Here is a 17,815-nt window from a genome sequence, read left to right as displayed (position 1 = left end):
GCACTGACCCATCCGGACCAGCCGTTAAGAGCCACTTCCTTCCCCCAGACACCGCCACTGTCATTATTATTATTTTATTTTTAAGGTACGTATATAGCGCCGTCAATTTACGCAGCGCTTTACATATACATTGTACATTCACATCGGTCCCTACACTCAAGGAGCTTACAATCTAAGGTCCCCATTCATATACTAGTATACAGTTTAGACAGAAGCCAATTAACCTACCAGCATGTCTTTATGGGAGGAAACCGGAGTACATGGAGGAAACCCACACAGGCGCAGGGAGAACATGCAAACTCCGGACAGGTAGTGTCGTGGTTGGGATTTTTACTGCTAGGTGAGAGTGCTACCCACTACACCATTGTGCCACCCACTTCACCACTGTGTCACCCACTACACCACTGTTCTCCCCACTACACCACTGTGCCACCCACTACACCACTGTTCTCCCCACTACACCACTGTGCCACCCACTACACCACTGTTCTCCCCACTACACCACTGTGCCACCCACTACACCACTGTTCTCCCCACTACACCACTGTGCCACCCACTACACCACTGTGCCACCCACTACACCACTGTTCTCCCCACTACACCACTGTGCCACCCACTACACCACTGTGCCACCCACTACACCACTGTTCTCCCCACTACACCACTGTGCCACCCACTACACCACTGTTCTCCCCACTACACCACTGTGCCACCCACTACACCACTGTTCTCCCCACTACACCACTGTGCAACCCACTACACCACTGTTCTCCCCACTACACTATTGTGTCACCCACTACACCACTGTTCTCCCCACTACACCACTGTGTCACCCACTACACCACTGTTCTCCCCACTACACTATTGTGTCACCCACTACACCACTGTTCTCCCCACTACACCACTGTGTCACCCACTACACCACTGTTCTCCCCACTACACTATTGTGTCACCCACTACACCACTGTTCTCCCCACTACACCACTGTGCAACCCACTACACCACTGTGCCACCCACTACACCACTGTTCTCCCCACTACACCACTGTGTCACCCACTACACCACTGTGCCACCCACTACACCACTGTTCTCCCCACTACACCACTGTGTCACCCACTACACCACTGTGTCACCCACTACACCACTGTGCCACCCACTACACCACTGTTCTCCCCACTACACCACTGTTCTACCCACCAAACCACTGTGCTACCCACTACACCACTGTTCTACCCACTACACCACTGTTCTAAGCAATACACCACTGTGCTACCCACTACACCACTGTTCTAAGCACTACACCACTGTGCTACCCACTACACCACTGTTCTACCCACTACACCACTGTGCTACCCACTACACCACTGTTCTACCCACTACACCACTGTTCTCCCCACTACACCACTGTTCTACCCACCAAACCACTGTGCTACCCACTACACCACTGTTCTACCCACTACACCACTGTTCTAAGCACTGCACCACTGTGCTACCCACTACACCACTGTTCTAAGCACTACACCACTGTGCTACCCACTACACCACTGTTCTACCCACTACACCACTGTGCTACCCACTACACCACTGTGCTACCCACTACACCACTGTGCCCGCCCATTATCACAGCAGAGCATAGAGCAGGAGGCGGGACAGATCAAGAGCAAGAGACATAGTAGCCCTGCATGGAGGGCGGGAACTGCCCGAGATAAATTTGCATATTAACTAGCACACAGTGGTCCTAGCAACCAATCACGAGCTCCTTACATAGTTACACAGTAGGTGAGGTTGAAAAAAAGACACAAGTCCATCAAGTCCAACCTATGTTCTGTGATTATATGTCAGTATTACATTGTATATCATGTATGTTGTGTGATTATATGTCAGTATTACATTGTATATCCCTGTATGTTGCGGTCGTTCAGGTGATTATCTAATAGTTTCTTGAAACTGTGGATGCTCCCCGCTGAGACCACTGCCTGTGGAAGGGAATTCCACATCCTTGCTGCTCTTACAGTAAAGAACCCTCTACGTAGTTTAAGGTTAAACCTCTTTTCTTCTAATTTTAATGAGTGGCCACGAGTCTTGTTACATTCCCTTCCACAAAAAAGTTTTATCCCTATTGTGGGGTCACCAGTCCGGTATTTATATATTGTGGGGTCACCAGTCCGGTATTTGTATATTGTGGGGTCTCCAGTCCGGTATTTATATATTGTGGGGTCACCAGTCCGGTATTTATATATTGTGGGGTCACCAGTCCGGTATTTGTATATTGTGGGGTCACCAGTCCGGTATTTATATATTGTGGGGTCACCAGTCCGGTATTTATATATTGTGGGGTCTCCAGTCCGGTATTTGTATATTGTGGGGTCACCAGTCCGGTATTTATATATTGTGGGGTCACCAGTCCGGTATTTGTATATTGTGGGGTCTCCAGTCCGGTATTTGTATATTGTGGGGTCACCAGTCCGGTATTTATATATTGTGGGGTCACCAGTCCGGTATTTATATATTGTGGGGTCACCAGTCCGGTATTTATATATTGTGGGGTCACCAGTCTGGTATTTATATAATGAAATCATATCCCCTTTCATCGTCTCTTCTCCAGAGAGGATAAGTTCAGAGCTCACAACCTTTCCTCATAACTAATATCCTCCAGACCCTTTATTAGCTTTGTTGCCCTTCTTTGTAGTCGCTCCATTTCCAGTACATCCTTCCTGAGGACTGGTGCCCAGAACTGGACAGTATACTCCAGGTGCGGCCGGACCAGAGTCTTGTAGAGGGGAGAATTATCCTTTTATCTCTGGAGTTGATCCCTTTTTAATGCCAATATTCTGTTTGCTTTGTTAGCAGCAGCTTGGCATTGCTGAGCCCATCATCTACTAGGACCCCCAGGTCCTTCTCCATCCTACATCCCCCCAGAGATTCCCCTCCCCCCAGGTCCTCCTCCATCCTAGATCCCCCCAGAGGTTCCCCTCCCCCCAGGTCCTCCTCCATCCTAGATCCCCCCAGAGGTTCCCCTCCCCCCAGTCTATAGATTGCATTCACATTTTTGCCACCCAAATGCATTATTTTACATTTTTCTACATTGAACCTCATTTGCCATGTAGTTGCCCCTCCCCCCATTCATTTGTTCTGATCTTCTTGCAAGGATTCCACATCCTGTGGAGAAGTTATTGCCCTGCTTAGCTTAGTATCGTCCACAAGTACAGAGATTGAGCTGTTTCCCCCATCCCCCTCCTCCAGGTCATTTATGAACAAATTAAATAGGATTGGTCCCAACACAGAACCCTGGGGGACCCCACTACCCTCCCCCCGACCATTCCGAGTACTCCCCATTTATCACCACCCTCTGAACTCGCCCTTGTAGCCAGTTTTCATTCCATGTACTCACCCTATGGTCCATGCCAACCCACCTTATTTTGTAAAGTAAACGTTTATGGGGAACTGTGTCACATGTAAAATCCAGATACACCACATCTACAGGCCTTCCTTTATCTAGATACACCACGTCTACGGGCCTTCCTTTATCTAGATACACCACGTCTACGGGCCTTCCTTTATCTAGATACACCACGTCTACGGGCCTTCCTTTATCTAGATACACCACGTCTACGGGCCTTCCTTTATCTAGATACACCACGTCTACGGGCCTTCCTTTATATAGATACACCACGTCTACGGGCCTTCCTTTATATAGATACACCACGTCTACGGGCCTTCCTTTATCCAGATACACCCCGTCTACGGGCCTTCCTTTATCTAGATACACCACATCTACGGGCCTTCCTTTATATAGATACACCACGTCTACGGGCTTTCCTTTATCTAGATACACCACGTCTACAGGCCTTCCTTTATCTAGCTACACCACGTCTACGGACCTTCCTTTATCCAGATACACCACGTCTACGGGCCTTCCTTTATCCAGATACACCCCGTCTACGGGCCTTCCTTTATATAGATACACCACGTCTACGGGCTTTCCTTTATCTAGATACACCACGTCTACAGGCCTTCCTTTATCTAGATACACCACGTCTACGGACCTTCCTTTATCCAGATACACCGCGTCTACGGACCTTCCTTTATCCAGATACACCACATCTACGGGCCTTCCTTTATCTAGATACACCACGTCTACGGGCCTTCCTTTATCTAGATACACCACGTCTACGGGCCTTCCTTTATCTAGATACACCACGTCTACAGGCCTTCCTTTATCTAGATACACCACGTCTACGGGCCTTCCTTTATCTAGATACACCACGTCTACGGGCCTTCCTTTATCTAGATACACCACGTCTACGGGCCTTCCTTTATCCAGATACACCCCGTCTACGGGCCTTCCTTTATATAGATACACCACGTCTACGGGCTTTCCTTTATCTAGATACACCACGTCTACGGGCCTTCCTTTATCTAGATACACCACGTCTACGGGCCTTCCTTTATCTAGATACACCACGTCTACGGGCCTTCCTTTATCTAGATACACCACGTCTACGGGCCTTCCTTTATCTAGATACACCACGTCTACGGGCCTTCCTTTATCTAGATACACCACGTCTACGGGCCTTCCTTTATCTAGATACACCACGTCTACGGGCCTTCCTTTATCTAGATACACCACGTCTACGGGCCTTCCTTTATCTAGATACACCACGTCTACAGGCCTTCCTTTATATAGATACACCACGTCTACGGGCCTTCCTTTATCCAGATACACCCCGTCTACGGGCCTTCCTTTATCTAGATACACCACGTCTAAGGGCCTTCCTTTATCTAGATACACCACGTCTACGGGCCTTCCTTTAGCTATATACACCACATCTACGGCCCTTCCTTTATCCAGATACACCACGTCTACGGGCCTTCCTTTATATAGATACACCACGTCTACGGCCCTTCCTTTATCTATTGGTTTGGAAAGACCGATTCTTCTATGCATGTAACTAATATGCAAAGTTAAAGTCAGCAGCTACAAATAATATAAAATACATTAGGACATTTGCCTGTCCTGGAGTCAAGCAATGTCGGCACCCCAGCCAATGTTTCCATCGGCTCTCGGGTGTTGCCCCTGCCATTCGTAGTAAGGGAACCTGGCAGTGGTTCACAGCCAGTTTCCTACTGCTGCTCTTTCTGAATGGCTCGGCCACAGGGGGAAAGGAGAAGGGCGGCTGAAACGTCCGAGTGATCGTGCCGTCGTGCAATCTCCTGGAATTGGGGAGAGGTACCTGCCCCTGCACCTGAAAGGTGCCAAATGTGGCACCAGAGGAGGGGAGGAGTCAGATAGGTGAAGCATCCCCTTTTGGGTGGAACGCCACTTTAAGGTCTCCACTCAATTACTCTGCCTAGGCTGAGATGATTTCGTCAATCTACTGCAGGTAACCTTGTGGACGGCCTTCCCAGAAGAGGTGAAGCTGTTACAGCTGCAAAGGGCCAACTCAATATTGAACCCTCCGGACTAAGACTGGGGGGTCATTAAACCTCATGTGTGTGTAAAGGCAGGTGTCTCAATACTTTTGGCAATATAGTGTATATTGTGACAATAGGAGTCTGTAGTCTCCCCGATTTATTTGATTTTCTCATCGCTCTGAACTAATAATTATCAACTTACTATCGTTTTTCTATTCTTCTGATTAGTCTCCATAAAATGATACAATCTGTCAAACTATTAACTAAAGTACACTGATCAACACCTAAAACTCATTTGCCCCCTGTGAATGTGTGGACTTCAGGTCCCCACCCCCCAGATTCTACTAATCTCCTGTTGGTCCTCTGCAGGTTCCGATTTGCAGCCTGTCGGACCTGATGCTCTGCGGGATGGGCGCCTGCAGCAGGAAGGCTCTGACACTACTCAGCAGCGTGTTCGCCGTCTGCGGCCTGGGGCTTCTGGGAATCGCCGTCAGCACCGATTACTGGCTCTACTTGGAAGAGGGGATCATCCTGCCACAAAACCAGACCACCGAGATCAAAATGTCCCTTCATTCCGGCCTGTGGAGGGTCTGCTTCCTGGCAGGTAAGTGTGCAATCACCTACACACCGGCCCAACCACCATTTTATCTAGCTGAACTATGGTCAGGACCATACACAAAGACAAAGAAGAATGGACTATGGTCAGGACCATACACAAAGACTGAGGGGGATGGACTATGGTCAGGACCATACACAAAGACTGAGAGGAATGGACTATGGTCAGGACCATACACAAAGACTGAGGGGGATGGACTATGGTCAGGACCATACACAAAGACTGAGGGGAATGGACTATGGTCAGGACCACACACAAAGACAAAGAAGAATGGACTATGGTCAGGACCGTACACAAAGACTGAGGGGGATGGACTATGGTCAGGATCATACACAAAGACTGAGAGGAATGGACTATGGTCAGGACCATACACAAAGACTGAGGGGAATGGACTATGGTCAGGACCATACACAAAGACAAAGAAGAATGGACTATGATCAGGACCATACACAAAGACTGAGGGGGATGGACTATGGTCAGGACCGTACACAAAGACTGAGAGGAATGGACTGTGGTCAGGACCGTACACAAAGACTGAGGGAGATGGACTATGGTCAGGACCATACACAAAGACTGAGGGGAATGGACTATGGTCAGGACCACACACAAAGACTGAGGGAGATGGACTATGGTCAGGACCATACACAAAGACTGAGGGAGATGGACTATGGTCAGGACCGTACACAAAGACTGAGGGGGATGGACTATGGTCAGGACCATACACAAAGACTGAGGGGAATGGACTATGGTCAGGACCACACACAAAGACTGAGGGGAATGGACTATGGTCAGGACCGTACACAAAGACTGAGAGGAATGGACTATGGTCAGGACCACACACAAAGACTGAGGGGAATGGACTATGGTCAGGACCATACACAAAGACTGAGGGGAATGGACTATGGTCAGGACCACACACAAAGACTGAGGGAGATGGACTATGGTCAGGACCACACACAAAGACTGAGAGGAATGGACTATGGTCAGGACCGTACACAAAGACTGAGAGGAATGGACTATGGTCAGGACCATACACAAAGACTGAGGGGGATGGACTATGGTCAGGACCGTACACAAAGACTGAGGGAGATGGACTATGGTCAGGACCGTACACAAAGACTGAGAGGAATGGACTATGGTCAGGACCGTACACAAAGACTGAGGGGAATGGACTATGGTCAGGACCATACACAAAGACTGAGGGAGATGGACTATGGTCAGGACCGTACACAAAGACTGAGGGGAATGGACTATGGTCAGGACCACACACAAAGACTGAGGGGAATGGACTATGGTCAGGACCGTACACAAAGACTGAGGGGGATGGACTATGGTCAGGACCATACACAAAGACTGAGGGAGATGGACTATGGTCAGGACCATACACAAAGACTGAGGGAGATGGACTATGGTCAGGACCATACACAAAGACTGAGAGGAATGGACTGTGGTCAGGACCGTACACAAAGACTGAGGGAGATGGACTATGGTCAGGACCATACACAAAGACTGAGAGGAATGGACTGTGGTCAGGACCGTACACAAAGACTGAGGGAGATGGACTATGGTCAGGACCATACACAAAGACTGAGGGGAATGGACTATGGTCAGGACCACACACAAAGACTGAGGGGAATGGACTATGGTCAGGACCGTACACAAAGACTGAGGGAGATGGACTATGGTCAGGACCGTACACAAAGACTGAGGGGAATGGACTATGGTCAGGACCGTACACAAAGACTGAGAGGAATGGACTATGGTCAGGACCATACACAAAGACTGAGGGGAATGGACTATGGTCAGGACCACACACAAAGACTGAGGGAGATGGACTATGGTCAGGACCATACACAAAGACTGAGGGAGATGGACTATGGTCAGGACCATACACAAAGACTGAGGGAGATGGACTATGGTCAGGACCGTACACAAAGACTGAGAGGAATGGACTATGGTCAGGACCGTACACAAAGACTGAGAGGAATGGACTATGGTCAGGACCATACACAAAGACTGAGGGGGATGGACTATGGTCAGGACCGTACACAAAGACTGAGGGAGATGGACTATGGTCAGGACCACACACAAAGACTGAGGGGAATGGACTATGGTCAGGACCGTACACAAAGACTGAGGGGAATGGACTATGGTCAGGACCATACACAAAGACTGAGGGAGATGGACTATGGTCAGGACCATACACAAAGACTGAGGGAGATGGACTATGGTCAGGACCATACACAAAGACTGAGGGGAATGGACTATGGTCAGGACCGTACACAAAGACTGAGGGGAATGGACTATGGTCAGGACCATACACAAAGACTGAGGGGAATGGACTATGGTCAGGACCGTACACAAAGACTGAGGGGAATGGACTATGGTCAGGACCATACACAAAGACTGAGGGAGATGGACTATGGTCAGGACCGTACACAAAGACTGAGAGGAATGGACTATGGTCAGGACCACACACAAAGACTGAGGGAGATGGACTATGGTCAGGACCATACACAAAGACTGAGGGGAATGGACTATGGTCAGGACCGTACACAAAGACTGAGGGGAATGGACTATGGTCAGGACCGTACACAAAGACTGAGGGAGATGGACTATGGTCAGGACCGTACACAAAGACTGAGAGGAATGGACTATGGTCAGGACCACACACAAAGACTGAGGGAGATGGACTATGGTCAGGACCACACACAAAGACTGAGGGGGATGGACTATGGTCAGGACCATACACAAAGACTGAGGGGAATGGACTGTGGTCAGGACCATACACAAAGACTGAGAGGAATGGACTGTGGTCAGGACCGTACACAAAGACTGAGAGGCCCTATAGATATATACATACAGACAGGGCTTTTTTTCTCCACCCACCTCCGCACACTGACCCTTGGTTCCACCACCTACCCACCTCACAGTACTACCCCTTTTAGAGAATACAGTATGGAGTTTGTCAAATTTATGGAGTGGAGCTGAAATTTTGAGACATCCAAGAAACCTTCAGGATTTAGAGAAGATCTGTAGAGAAGAGAGGAGAAAATCCCTCCTGAGATGTGTGGAAACCTCATCACCACCTACAAGAAACGTCTGACCTCTGTGATCACCAACAAGGGTTTCTCCACCAACTACTAAGTCATGTTTTGGGGATCAAATAATTTTTTTACTCACTGAACTGCAACTCCGTTTTATAACATTTGTATCGTGTGATTTTTCTGGATTTTTGGTTGATATTCCGTCTCCATCATATAAAATACACCTCTGATAACAATTATAGACCCTTCATTTCTATGTAAGTGGTCTGCGGGGGGGGGGGGGGGGGGGGCAATCATTATTATCCACTCTGTACATAAATTGAATGAAATAGAAAGGCCAGGAATGCAGAGAGGATTGATACAAGTGACTTATGTCCAGCTCTGTGGAGGCCGCAGTCTTTTCCGGGACCTCTGTGGTGTCCCCTGTGTCCTCCGTACCGCGGGATCCACAGGAGCTCCCAGTTCCGCAGGAACTGGCGCAGTGCCAGGCCTCGCTCTATGTGACCCCGTTACTGGGGTATTTTTAGCTCCCAGCTCCATTATAATTTATAGAGCGGTCGGTGTCGGGGAAGTCAGAGCTACGCATTGAATGAGATTCCGCGCCGGGCAGCCGTCTCCTTTCATTTACGAAAACCTTCTAACCACTAAATAATGTAGAACCTTCGATGTGGACCTGTCACGTCAGGAGTTGACTTCTTTCCGGGAGTCTCTGACCTGGAACACTCACTGATGTCGGGAGACCCAACTTCACTGGCCCTAAGCTTGTCCACCAAGAGATGAGAGGCAAAGTGGTTGTAATCCTCAGACATGAAATCTGAACAAAGCATATCCCTCTATCAGGAGTGTTGCTGGGTCTACAAAAGATCTGGAGCTAGAGCCCATAGCAGCATAGTAAAGAAAGTCATAAGCTTGGGTGGGCATACACATGTATATAATGTGTGTGCGTGTGTGTGTGTGTGTGTGTGTATATCCCCAGAGAGCCCCCCCCCCTTACATCAGGGTGCCCAGAGAGCCTCCCCCTTAAATCAGGGTCCCTAGAGAGCTTCCCCCTCACATCAGTGTCCCTACAGAGCCTTCCCCTTAAATCAGGGTCCCCAGAGAGCCTCCCCCTTAAATTAGGGTGCCCAGAGAGCCTCCCCCTTAAATCAGGGTCCCTAGAGAGCCTCCCCTTCACATCAGGGTCCCTAGAGAGCCTCCCCCTTACAACAGGGTCCCCAGAGAGCCTCCCCCTTAAATCAGGGTCCCCAGAGAGCCTCCCCCTTAAATCAGGGTCCCCAGAGAGCCTCCCCCTTAAATTAGGGTGCCCAGAGAGCCTCCCCCTTAAATCAGGGTCCCTAGAGAGCCTCCCCTTCACATCAGGGTCCCTAGAGAGCCTCCCCCTTACATCAGGGTCCCCAGAGAGCCTCCCCCTTAAATCAGGGTCCCCAGAGAGCCTCCCCCTTACATCAGGGTCCCCAGAGAGCCCCCCACTTACATCAGGGTCCCCAGAGTGCTTCCCCCTTACATTAGGGTCCCCAGAAAGCCCCCCCTTAAATCAGAGTCCCCAGAGAGCCCCCCACTTACATCAGGGTCCCCAGAGAGTCCCCCACTTACATCAGGGTCCCCAGAGAGCCCCCCACTCACACCAGGGTTCCCAGAGAGCATCACCCTTAAATTAGGGTGCCCAGAGAGCCTCCCCCTTACATCAGGGTCCCCAGAGAGCCTCCCCCTTAAATCAGAGTCCCCAGAGAGCCTCCTCCTTAAATCAGGGTCCCCAGAGAGCCTCCTCCTTAAATCAGGGTCCCCAGAGAGCCTCCTCCTTAAATCAGGGTCCCTAGAGAGCCTCCTCCTTAAATCAGAGTCCCCAGAGAGCCTCCTCCTTAAATCAGGGTCCCTAGAGAGCCTCCCCCCTGCATCAGGGTCCCCAGAGAGCCCCCTACTTACATCAGGGTCCCCAGAGAGCCCCCCACTCACACCAGGGTCCCCAGAGAGCCTCCCCCTTAAATTAGGGTGCTCAGAGAGCCCCCTCCTTAAATCAGTGTCCCTAGAGAGCTTCCCCCTCACATCAGGGTCCCTAGAGAGCCTCCCCCTTACATCAGGGTCCCCAGAGAGCCTCCCCCTTACATCAGGGTCCCCAGAGAGCCCCCCACTTACATCAGGGTCCCCAGAGTGCTTCCCCCTTACATTAGGGTCCCCAGAAAGCCCCCCCTTAAATCAGAGTCCCCAGAGAGCCCCCCACTTACATCAGGGTCCCTAGAGAGCCTCCCCCTTACATCAGGGTCCCCAGAGAGCCCTCCACTTACATCAGGGTCTCCAGAGAGCCTCCCCCTTACATCAGGGTCCCCAGAGAGCCCCCCACTCACACCAGGGTCCCCAGGGAGCCTCCCCTTCCCTTGGGGACCCTTGCAGAGACTCAGGCTATGGGCCCCAGATTGGGGGCTATAGCCCCAAAAGCCACCTCCTAGCAACGCCACTGCCCTCTATAGTGTGTACTTGTCTCAGTCCAGAGCACTGAGTGTCATTTCTGTCTGCTGCCTCCTTCCTCTGCTATCTGCAGGAGTCACTTACAGGTTTTCCTGACAACAAAATACCAGAACAAAAATCACGCAATGTCCTCCAGTTGTGCTCAAAAGTAATGGCAATACAAACAATTGTATCGTTATCATATGTGTGTATATAGGAGTAAAGCACTGAGCGAGTTTTGCAGCAATCCTTAGGGGTGTACGCTAATCTCTAAATAATGATGGTGGGATGCATTTCTACTCAGGCTGCAAAGAAGGAACCCTTGCGCTGTGCGGAAGCAGCGGGGTCTCTGCAGAGGTCTGACATAACTCTTTTGAGTCAGAGCTAGAGTTCTCCAATCAGCACGGAGCATGAGATTTAGCTATGCCTCAACAGAGGGAGCGTCGGACCTCGGCATAGAGACCACTGCTTTCACGCAGAGAGCAAGGGTCCTTCTCCGCATCAGGTTGGCAGGTGACAGGCTTTTCTACTCGGGCTGTGGCTGGTTTGTAAGAAAATGAATTGTTAGCTCTAGAATCCATTGGATTATACTGAATGTCCCGTTGGGATTTATCATTCTGTGTCTGTCTGTCCTCTGGCAGGTGAAGAACAAGGACGATGTTTCACCATCGAGTATGTGATGCCGATGAACGTCCAGATGACATCAGAGTCCACCATCAGCGTGCTGAGTGAGTCGATGACAATCGCACATAAATTGTTCGTGGTTCACAGGTTGGATCGTCCCAGCAGTATCGATCTGCCATACAATGTATTGGGAGTGAGGAGAGGTGATGGGGAAAGAATTCAGAAACAAAAAGTGCAACAATGTTCAAAAAAGAGAAACAAATACACACACTGCCGCTATTTTGACAGGACGCCGCCACCCTCTATTTATGCGTCCGGCCCCCTTTCAGGACGCCGGCGCGTGAATTCCAGCGGCGGGGGGGGGGGGGTGTTTTTCTGAAACACCTGATTGGAGCCAGAGGCTCTAAAAGGGGTTCAAAACATGGCGGGCTCGTGGAGCCGTGCTTTTTGCGCCAGGAGCCCGCCCAGGTGTTACACACTGGTCCTCCATCCGGCCAATCAGAAGCAGGTCTGAGCCCCGTTTTCCGATTGACCCCCCAAAAAGCGAAGAGTCCCTATGATTGGCTGCTGAGGAGGAAGGAAGGAAACGGAGGCCTGTGAGGAGCAGGGAAAGGGAAAGCAGCCGCCGAGCAAGGGAAGCCTCCGGTGAAGCCCGGGAGAAGCGCTGCCCACCATAGATAGGGTAAGACCCACCTGACCGACCCAGGGGGGTTACGGTTTTCCACCCCCCCCCCCCCAAAAAAAAAAAAAGTACCACCTGCCACCACTGGCCATACTTCTCCTTTAATGCATGTTTTGGGAGGTGTTGCCACAACAAACAAGTGAGATGGAGCCCAGGCGGCCCATAGAATGCAACATTTTGAGGAAATGAAACTCATAGATGTGAATGGGCCGGGGGGGGGGGGGGGGTGTTGAAGAGTGATGTCCTGCAGTCTATATGGTTCCAGTTGAGGATATAAGGATATGAGAGCACATGAGCAGGAATAGGGTTGCCACCCGTCTGGGATTCACCCGGACAGTCCAGGTTTTGAATCCTTCGTCCGGGTTTTAGACCACCTGAAACCCGGACACAATATTCAGAATAGACCGAGTACCACGCGTAGTGTGCACACGGGTCCTACCCCTTTACACAGACAGGAGAGTAGAGAGGGCTTGTTATGCTCCTTCTCCTCCTACCCTTACCCCCCTCTCTAGGAATTGTTCCAGGAGGGGAAATTTGGGGTGTGCGGTAGGAGTGGTGATTTAGGGGGAGGGGGATTTCAGCAGGGGGCAGATTTGGATTGGGAGGAGGGTGTAATCATGCAGATTAGTGCTCACTTTTTTGGGGGTTAGGATTTTTGCTGACACATAAGGCTCATACATCTTTGGGGGGGGGGAGGCATTTGGGGAAGGCAGAGATTTGTACTGGGAGGGGGATTTCAGCAGGGGGAAGATTTGGATTGGGAGGAGGGGGCAATCATGCAGATTTGTGCCCAATTTTTTGGGGGGTGGGGGTTAGGATTTTTGCTGGCACATAATGCTCATACATCTTTGGGGAGGGGGGGGAATTGGGGAAGGAAGGGGGCAGAGATTTGTACTGGGAAGGGGATTTCAGCAGGGGGCAGATTTAGACTGGGAGGAGGGAGAACTTATGCTTAGGGGGTAATCATGCATATTAGTGCCCAATTTTTTAGGGGGTGGGGTTAGAATTTTTGCTGACACATAAGGCTCATACATCTTTGGGGGGGGGGGGGGGAGGCATTTGGGGAAGGCAGAGATTTGTACTGGGAGGGGTATTTCAGCAGGGGGCAGATTTGGCAGTACATCTCATACATCTTTTGTGGGGGGGGGGCACATGTTCTCTCCCTGAGCTATAGGTGACCTTGTCCTGGCACTGGATAAGGGTGGCCCCTCGGTGATACAAACCAGTACCCCCAGTATATAATACAAGCTGGGGGGTGATGGTGAGGAGTGCTCCTATCAGGGACAGTTCTGAACCATACCGAAATACTTTCTGAATCTATTTTACCAGTAAAATCTCCAAAATTTATCCAGATAATTCTGCGAGTTGCTGAGATTTTTTTTCTCTTCCTCCCTGACACCTTCCCAGGTACGAGGGGCCCCGTGTGACAGAGTGTGATTACAGCGGGCCCCGTGTGCCGCCACCTACGCAGCAAGCAGACATGTGATGGAGGGGTGACTGGGAGTGTCGGTGCAATAAATAGCCCAACATTACTCTTCCAGTAATACATTGTCCTCCTGATCTTCTACCCACCCAATGATCAGCGCCCATCCCATAATATCTCACCAAGTGTCTCTTCAAGAAATATGTGTATGATTGATACATCCCTATTATTAATCCCACAATGTATCCCAGAGAAGTCCCAGAGAAGTCCCAGAGAAGTCCCATAGAAGTCCCATAGAAGTCCCAGAGAAGTCCCATAGAAGTCCCATAGAAGTCCCAGAGAAGTCCCAGAGAAGTCCCAGAGAAGTCCCAGAGAAGTCCCAGAGAAGTCCCATAGAAGTCCCAGAGAAGTCCCATAGAAGTCCCAGAGAAGTCCCATAGAAGTCCCAGAGAAGTCCCATAGAAGTCCCAGAGAAGTCCCATAGAAGTCCCATAGAAGTCCCATAGAAGTCCCAGAGAAGTCCCATAGAAGTCCCAGAGAAGTCCCATAGAAGTCCCATAGAAGTCCCATAGAAGTCCCAGAGAAGTCCCAGAGAAGTCCCATAGAAGTCCCAGAGAAGTCCCAGAGAAGTCCCATAGAAGTCCCAGAGAAGTCCCATAGAAGTCCCATAGAAGTCCCGCTATTCCCACAATCCCCACCAATGTACAAAGCTCAATTATTCACATGCTTCCTTTCCCGACACATACAGTGAGGGAAAAAAAGCATTTGATTGGCTGCTGATTTTGTACGTTTTCCCCACTGATGAGTCTATAATTTTATTGGTCGGTTTATTATAACAGTGAGAGAATAACAACAAAAATATCCAGAAAAACGCATTTCCAAAAAGTTATAAATTAATTTGCATTTTAATGAGTGAAATAAGTATGTGAACCCTTCACAGAACATGACTTAGTAGCTGGTGGAGAAACCCTTGTTGGCGATCACAGAGGTCAGACGTTTCTTGGAGTTGGCCTCCAGGTTCGCACATCTCAGGAGGGATTTTGTCCTCTTTGCAGATCCTCTCCAAGTCATGAAGGTTTCCAGGCTGATGTTTGGTGACTCGAATCTTCAGGTCCCTCCACATATTTTCTATGGGATTAAGGTCTGGAGACCGGCTAGGCCACTCCAGAACCTCAATGTGCTTCTTCTTGAGCAACTCCTTTGTTGTTGAGGCCGTGTGTTTTGGGTCATTGTTATGCTGGAAGATCCATCCATGACCCATCTTCAATGTCCTGGCTGAGGGAAGGAGGTTCTCATCCAAGATTTGATGGTACATGGCCCTGTCCATCGTTCCTTTTGATGCAGTGAAGTTGTGCTGTCCCCTTAGCAGAAAAACACCCCCAAAGTATAATGTCTCCCCTTCCATGTATGACGGTGGGGGATGGTGTTCTTGGGGTCATAGGTCCTCCATGTATGACGGTGGGGGATGGTGTTCTTGGAGTCATAAGTCCTCCATGTATGACGGTGGGGGATGGTGTTCTTGGGGTCATAGGTCCTCCATGTATGACGGTGGGGGATGGTGTTCTTGGGGTCATAGGTCCTCCATGTATGACAGTGGGGGATGGTGTTCTTGGAGTCATAAGTCCTCCATGTATGACGGTGGGGGATGGTGTTCTTGGGGTCATAGGTCCTCCATGTATGACGGTGGGGGATGGTGTTCTTGGGGGTCATAGGACCTCCATGTATGACGGTGGGGGATGGTGTTCTTGGAGTCATAAGTCCTCCATGTATGACGGTGGGGGATGGTGTTCTTGGGGTCATAGGTCCTCCATGTATGACGTAGGGGATGGTGTTCTTGGGGTCATAGGTCCTCCATGTATGACGGTGGGGGATGGTGTTCTTGGGGTCATAGGTCCTCCATGTATGACGGTGGGGGGTGGTGTTCTTGGGGTCATAGGTCCTCCATGTATGACGGTGGGGGATGGTGTTCTTGGGGTCATAGGACCTCCATGTATGACGATGGGGGATGGTGTTCTTGGGGTCATAGGTCCTCCATGTATGACGGTGGGGGATGGTGTTCTTGGGGTCATAGGTCCTCCATGTATGATGGTGGGGGATGGTGTTCTTGGGGTCATAGGCAACATTCCTCCTCCTCCAAACACGGCGAGTTGAGTTGATGCCAAAGGGCTCAATTTCGGTCTCCTCTGACCACAACACTTCCCCCGATTCTCCTCGGAATCATTCGATGTTCATTAGTGATCTTCAGACGGACCTGTACATGTGATTTCCTGAGCGGGGGGACCTGTACATGTGATTTCCTGAGCGGGGGGACCTGTACATGTGATTTCCTGAGCGGGGGGACCTGTACATGTGATTTCCTGAGCAGGGGGACCTTGCGGGGGCTACAGGATTTCAGTCCCTCACGGTGTAGTGTGTTACCGATTGTTCTCTTGGTGACTATGGTCCCAGCTGAGATCATGGAGAAGATTCTCCGGTGTAGTTCTGGGCGGATTCCTCACCGTTCTCCTGATCATTGATCCTCCACGAGGTGAGATCTTCCATGGAGCCCCAGACCGAGGAGATCCATCGTTATTTTGTGTTTCTTCCATTTGCGAATAATTGCACCAACTAATGTCTCCTCTCACCAAGCTGCTTGGCGATGGTCTTGTAGCCCATTCCAGCCTTGTGTAGGTCTCCAATCTTCTCCCCGACATCCTTGGACAGATCTTTGGTCTCCATGGTGGAGAGATTGGAATCTGATTGATTCTGTGGACAGGTGTCTTTTATACAGATAACAAGCTGAGATTAGGAGCACTCACCTTTAAGAGAGAGTGCTCCTAATCTCAGCTTGTTACCTGTATAGAAGACACCTGGGAGCCAGAAATGTTGCTGATTGATAGGGGATCAAATACTTATTTCACTCATTAAAATGCAAATCAATTTATAACGTTTTTTTGGATATATTTGTTGTTATTCTGTCTCTCACCGTGATAATAAACCGACCTATAAAATTATAGACTGATCATTTGTCAGCGGGCAAACGTACAAAATCAGCTGCCAATCAAATACTTTTTTCCCTTCACTGTAACACTCCCCCCAAAGTCCAGCCACACTTGGAAGACGCTCCCTTCATTGTCCCTCCCTCGTTCTCCATATTGTTGTTATCAGGCTTTTTTTTCCGAGTCACCCCCTTTTCTCCACCCCTACCCACCCCCGAGCACCATTCCTTGGTTACACCCCCTACCCACCCCCGAGCACCATTCCTTGGTCACACCCCCTACCCAACCCCGAGCACCATTCCTTGGTTACACCCCCTACCCACCCCCGAGCATTCCTTGGTTACACCCCCTACCCATCCCCGAGCATTCCTTGGTTACACCCCTACCCACCCCTGAGCACAATTCCTTGGTTACACCCCCTACCCACCCGAGCACCATTCCTTGGTTACACCCCCTACCCACCCCCGAGCATTCCTTGGTTACACCCCCTACCCACCCCCGAGCATTCCTTGGTTACACCCCTACCCACCCCTGAGCACAATTCCTTGGTTACACCCCCTACCCACCCCCGAGCACCATTCCTTGGTT

General features: G+C 50.2%; 1 protein-coding gene across 2 annotated transcripts in view; it reads left to right on the top strand.

Moving 5' to 3' along the window:
• CACNG5 (calcium voltage-gated channel auxiliary subunit gamma 5) overlaps positions 1-17,815 on the top strand; it is a 95,596-nt gene that overhangs the window by 57,464 nt on the left and 20,317 nt on the right. For both annotated transcript variants that reach the window (XM_077460651.1, XM_077460652.1), the window contains exons 2-3: positions 5,785-6,019; positions 12,162-12,248. In XM_077460651.1, the coding sequence (XP_077316777.1) occupies positions 5,785-6,019; positions 12,162-12,248 (322 nt within the window). The remainder of the gene's footprint in view (positions 1-5,784; positions 6,020-12,161; positions 12,249-17,815) is intronic.

This window comes from Lithobates pipiens, unplaced genomic scaffold (genome assembly GCF_037356315.1).
Source record: "Lithobates pipiens isolate NorthernLeopardFrog02 unplaced genomic scaffold, aLitPip1_a1.2 Scaffold_28, whole genome shotgun sequence".
In the NCBI taxonomy this organism is placed as follows: domain Eukaryota; kingdom Metazoa; phylum Chordata; class Amphibia; order Anura; family Ranidae; genus Lithobates; species Lithobates pipiens.
This window is presented reverse-complemented; position numbering and strand designations above follow the sequence as displayed.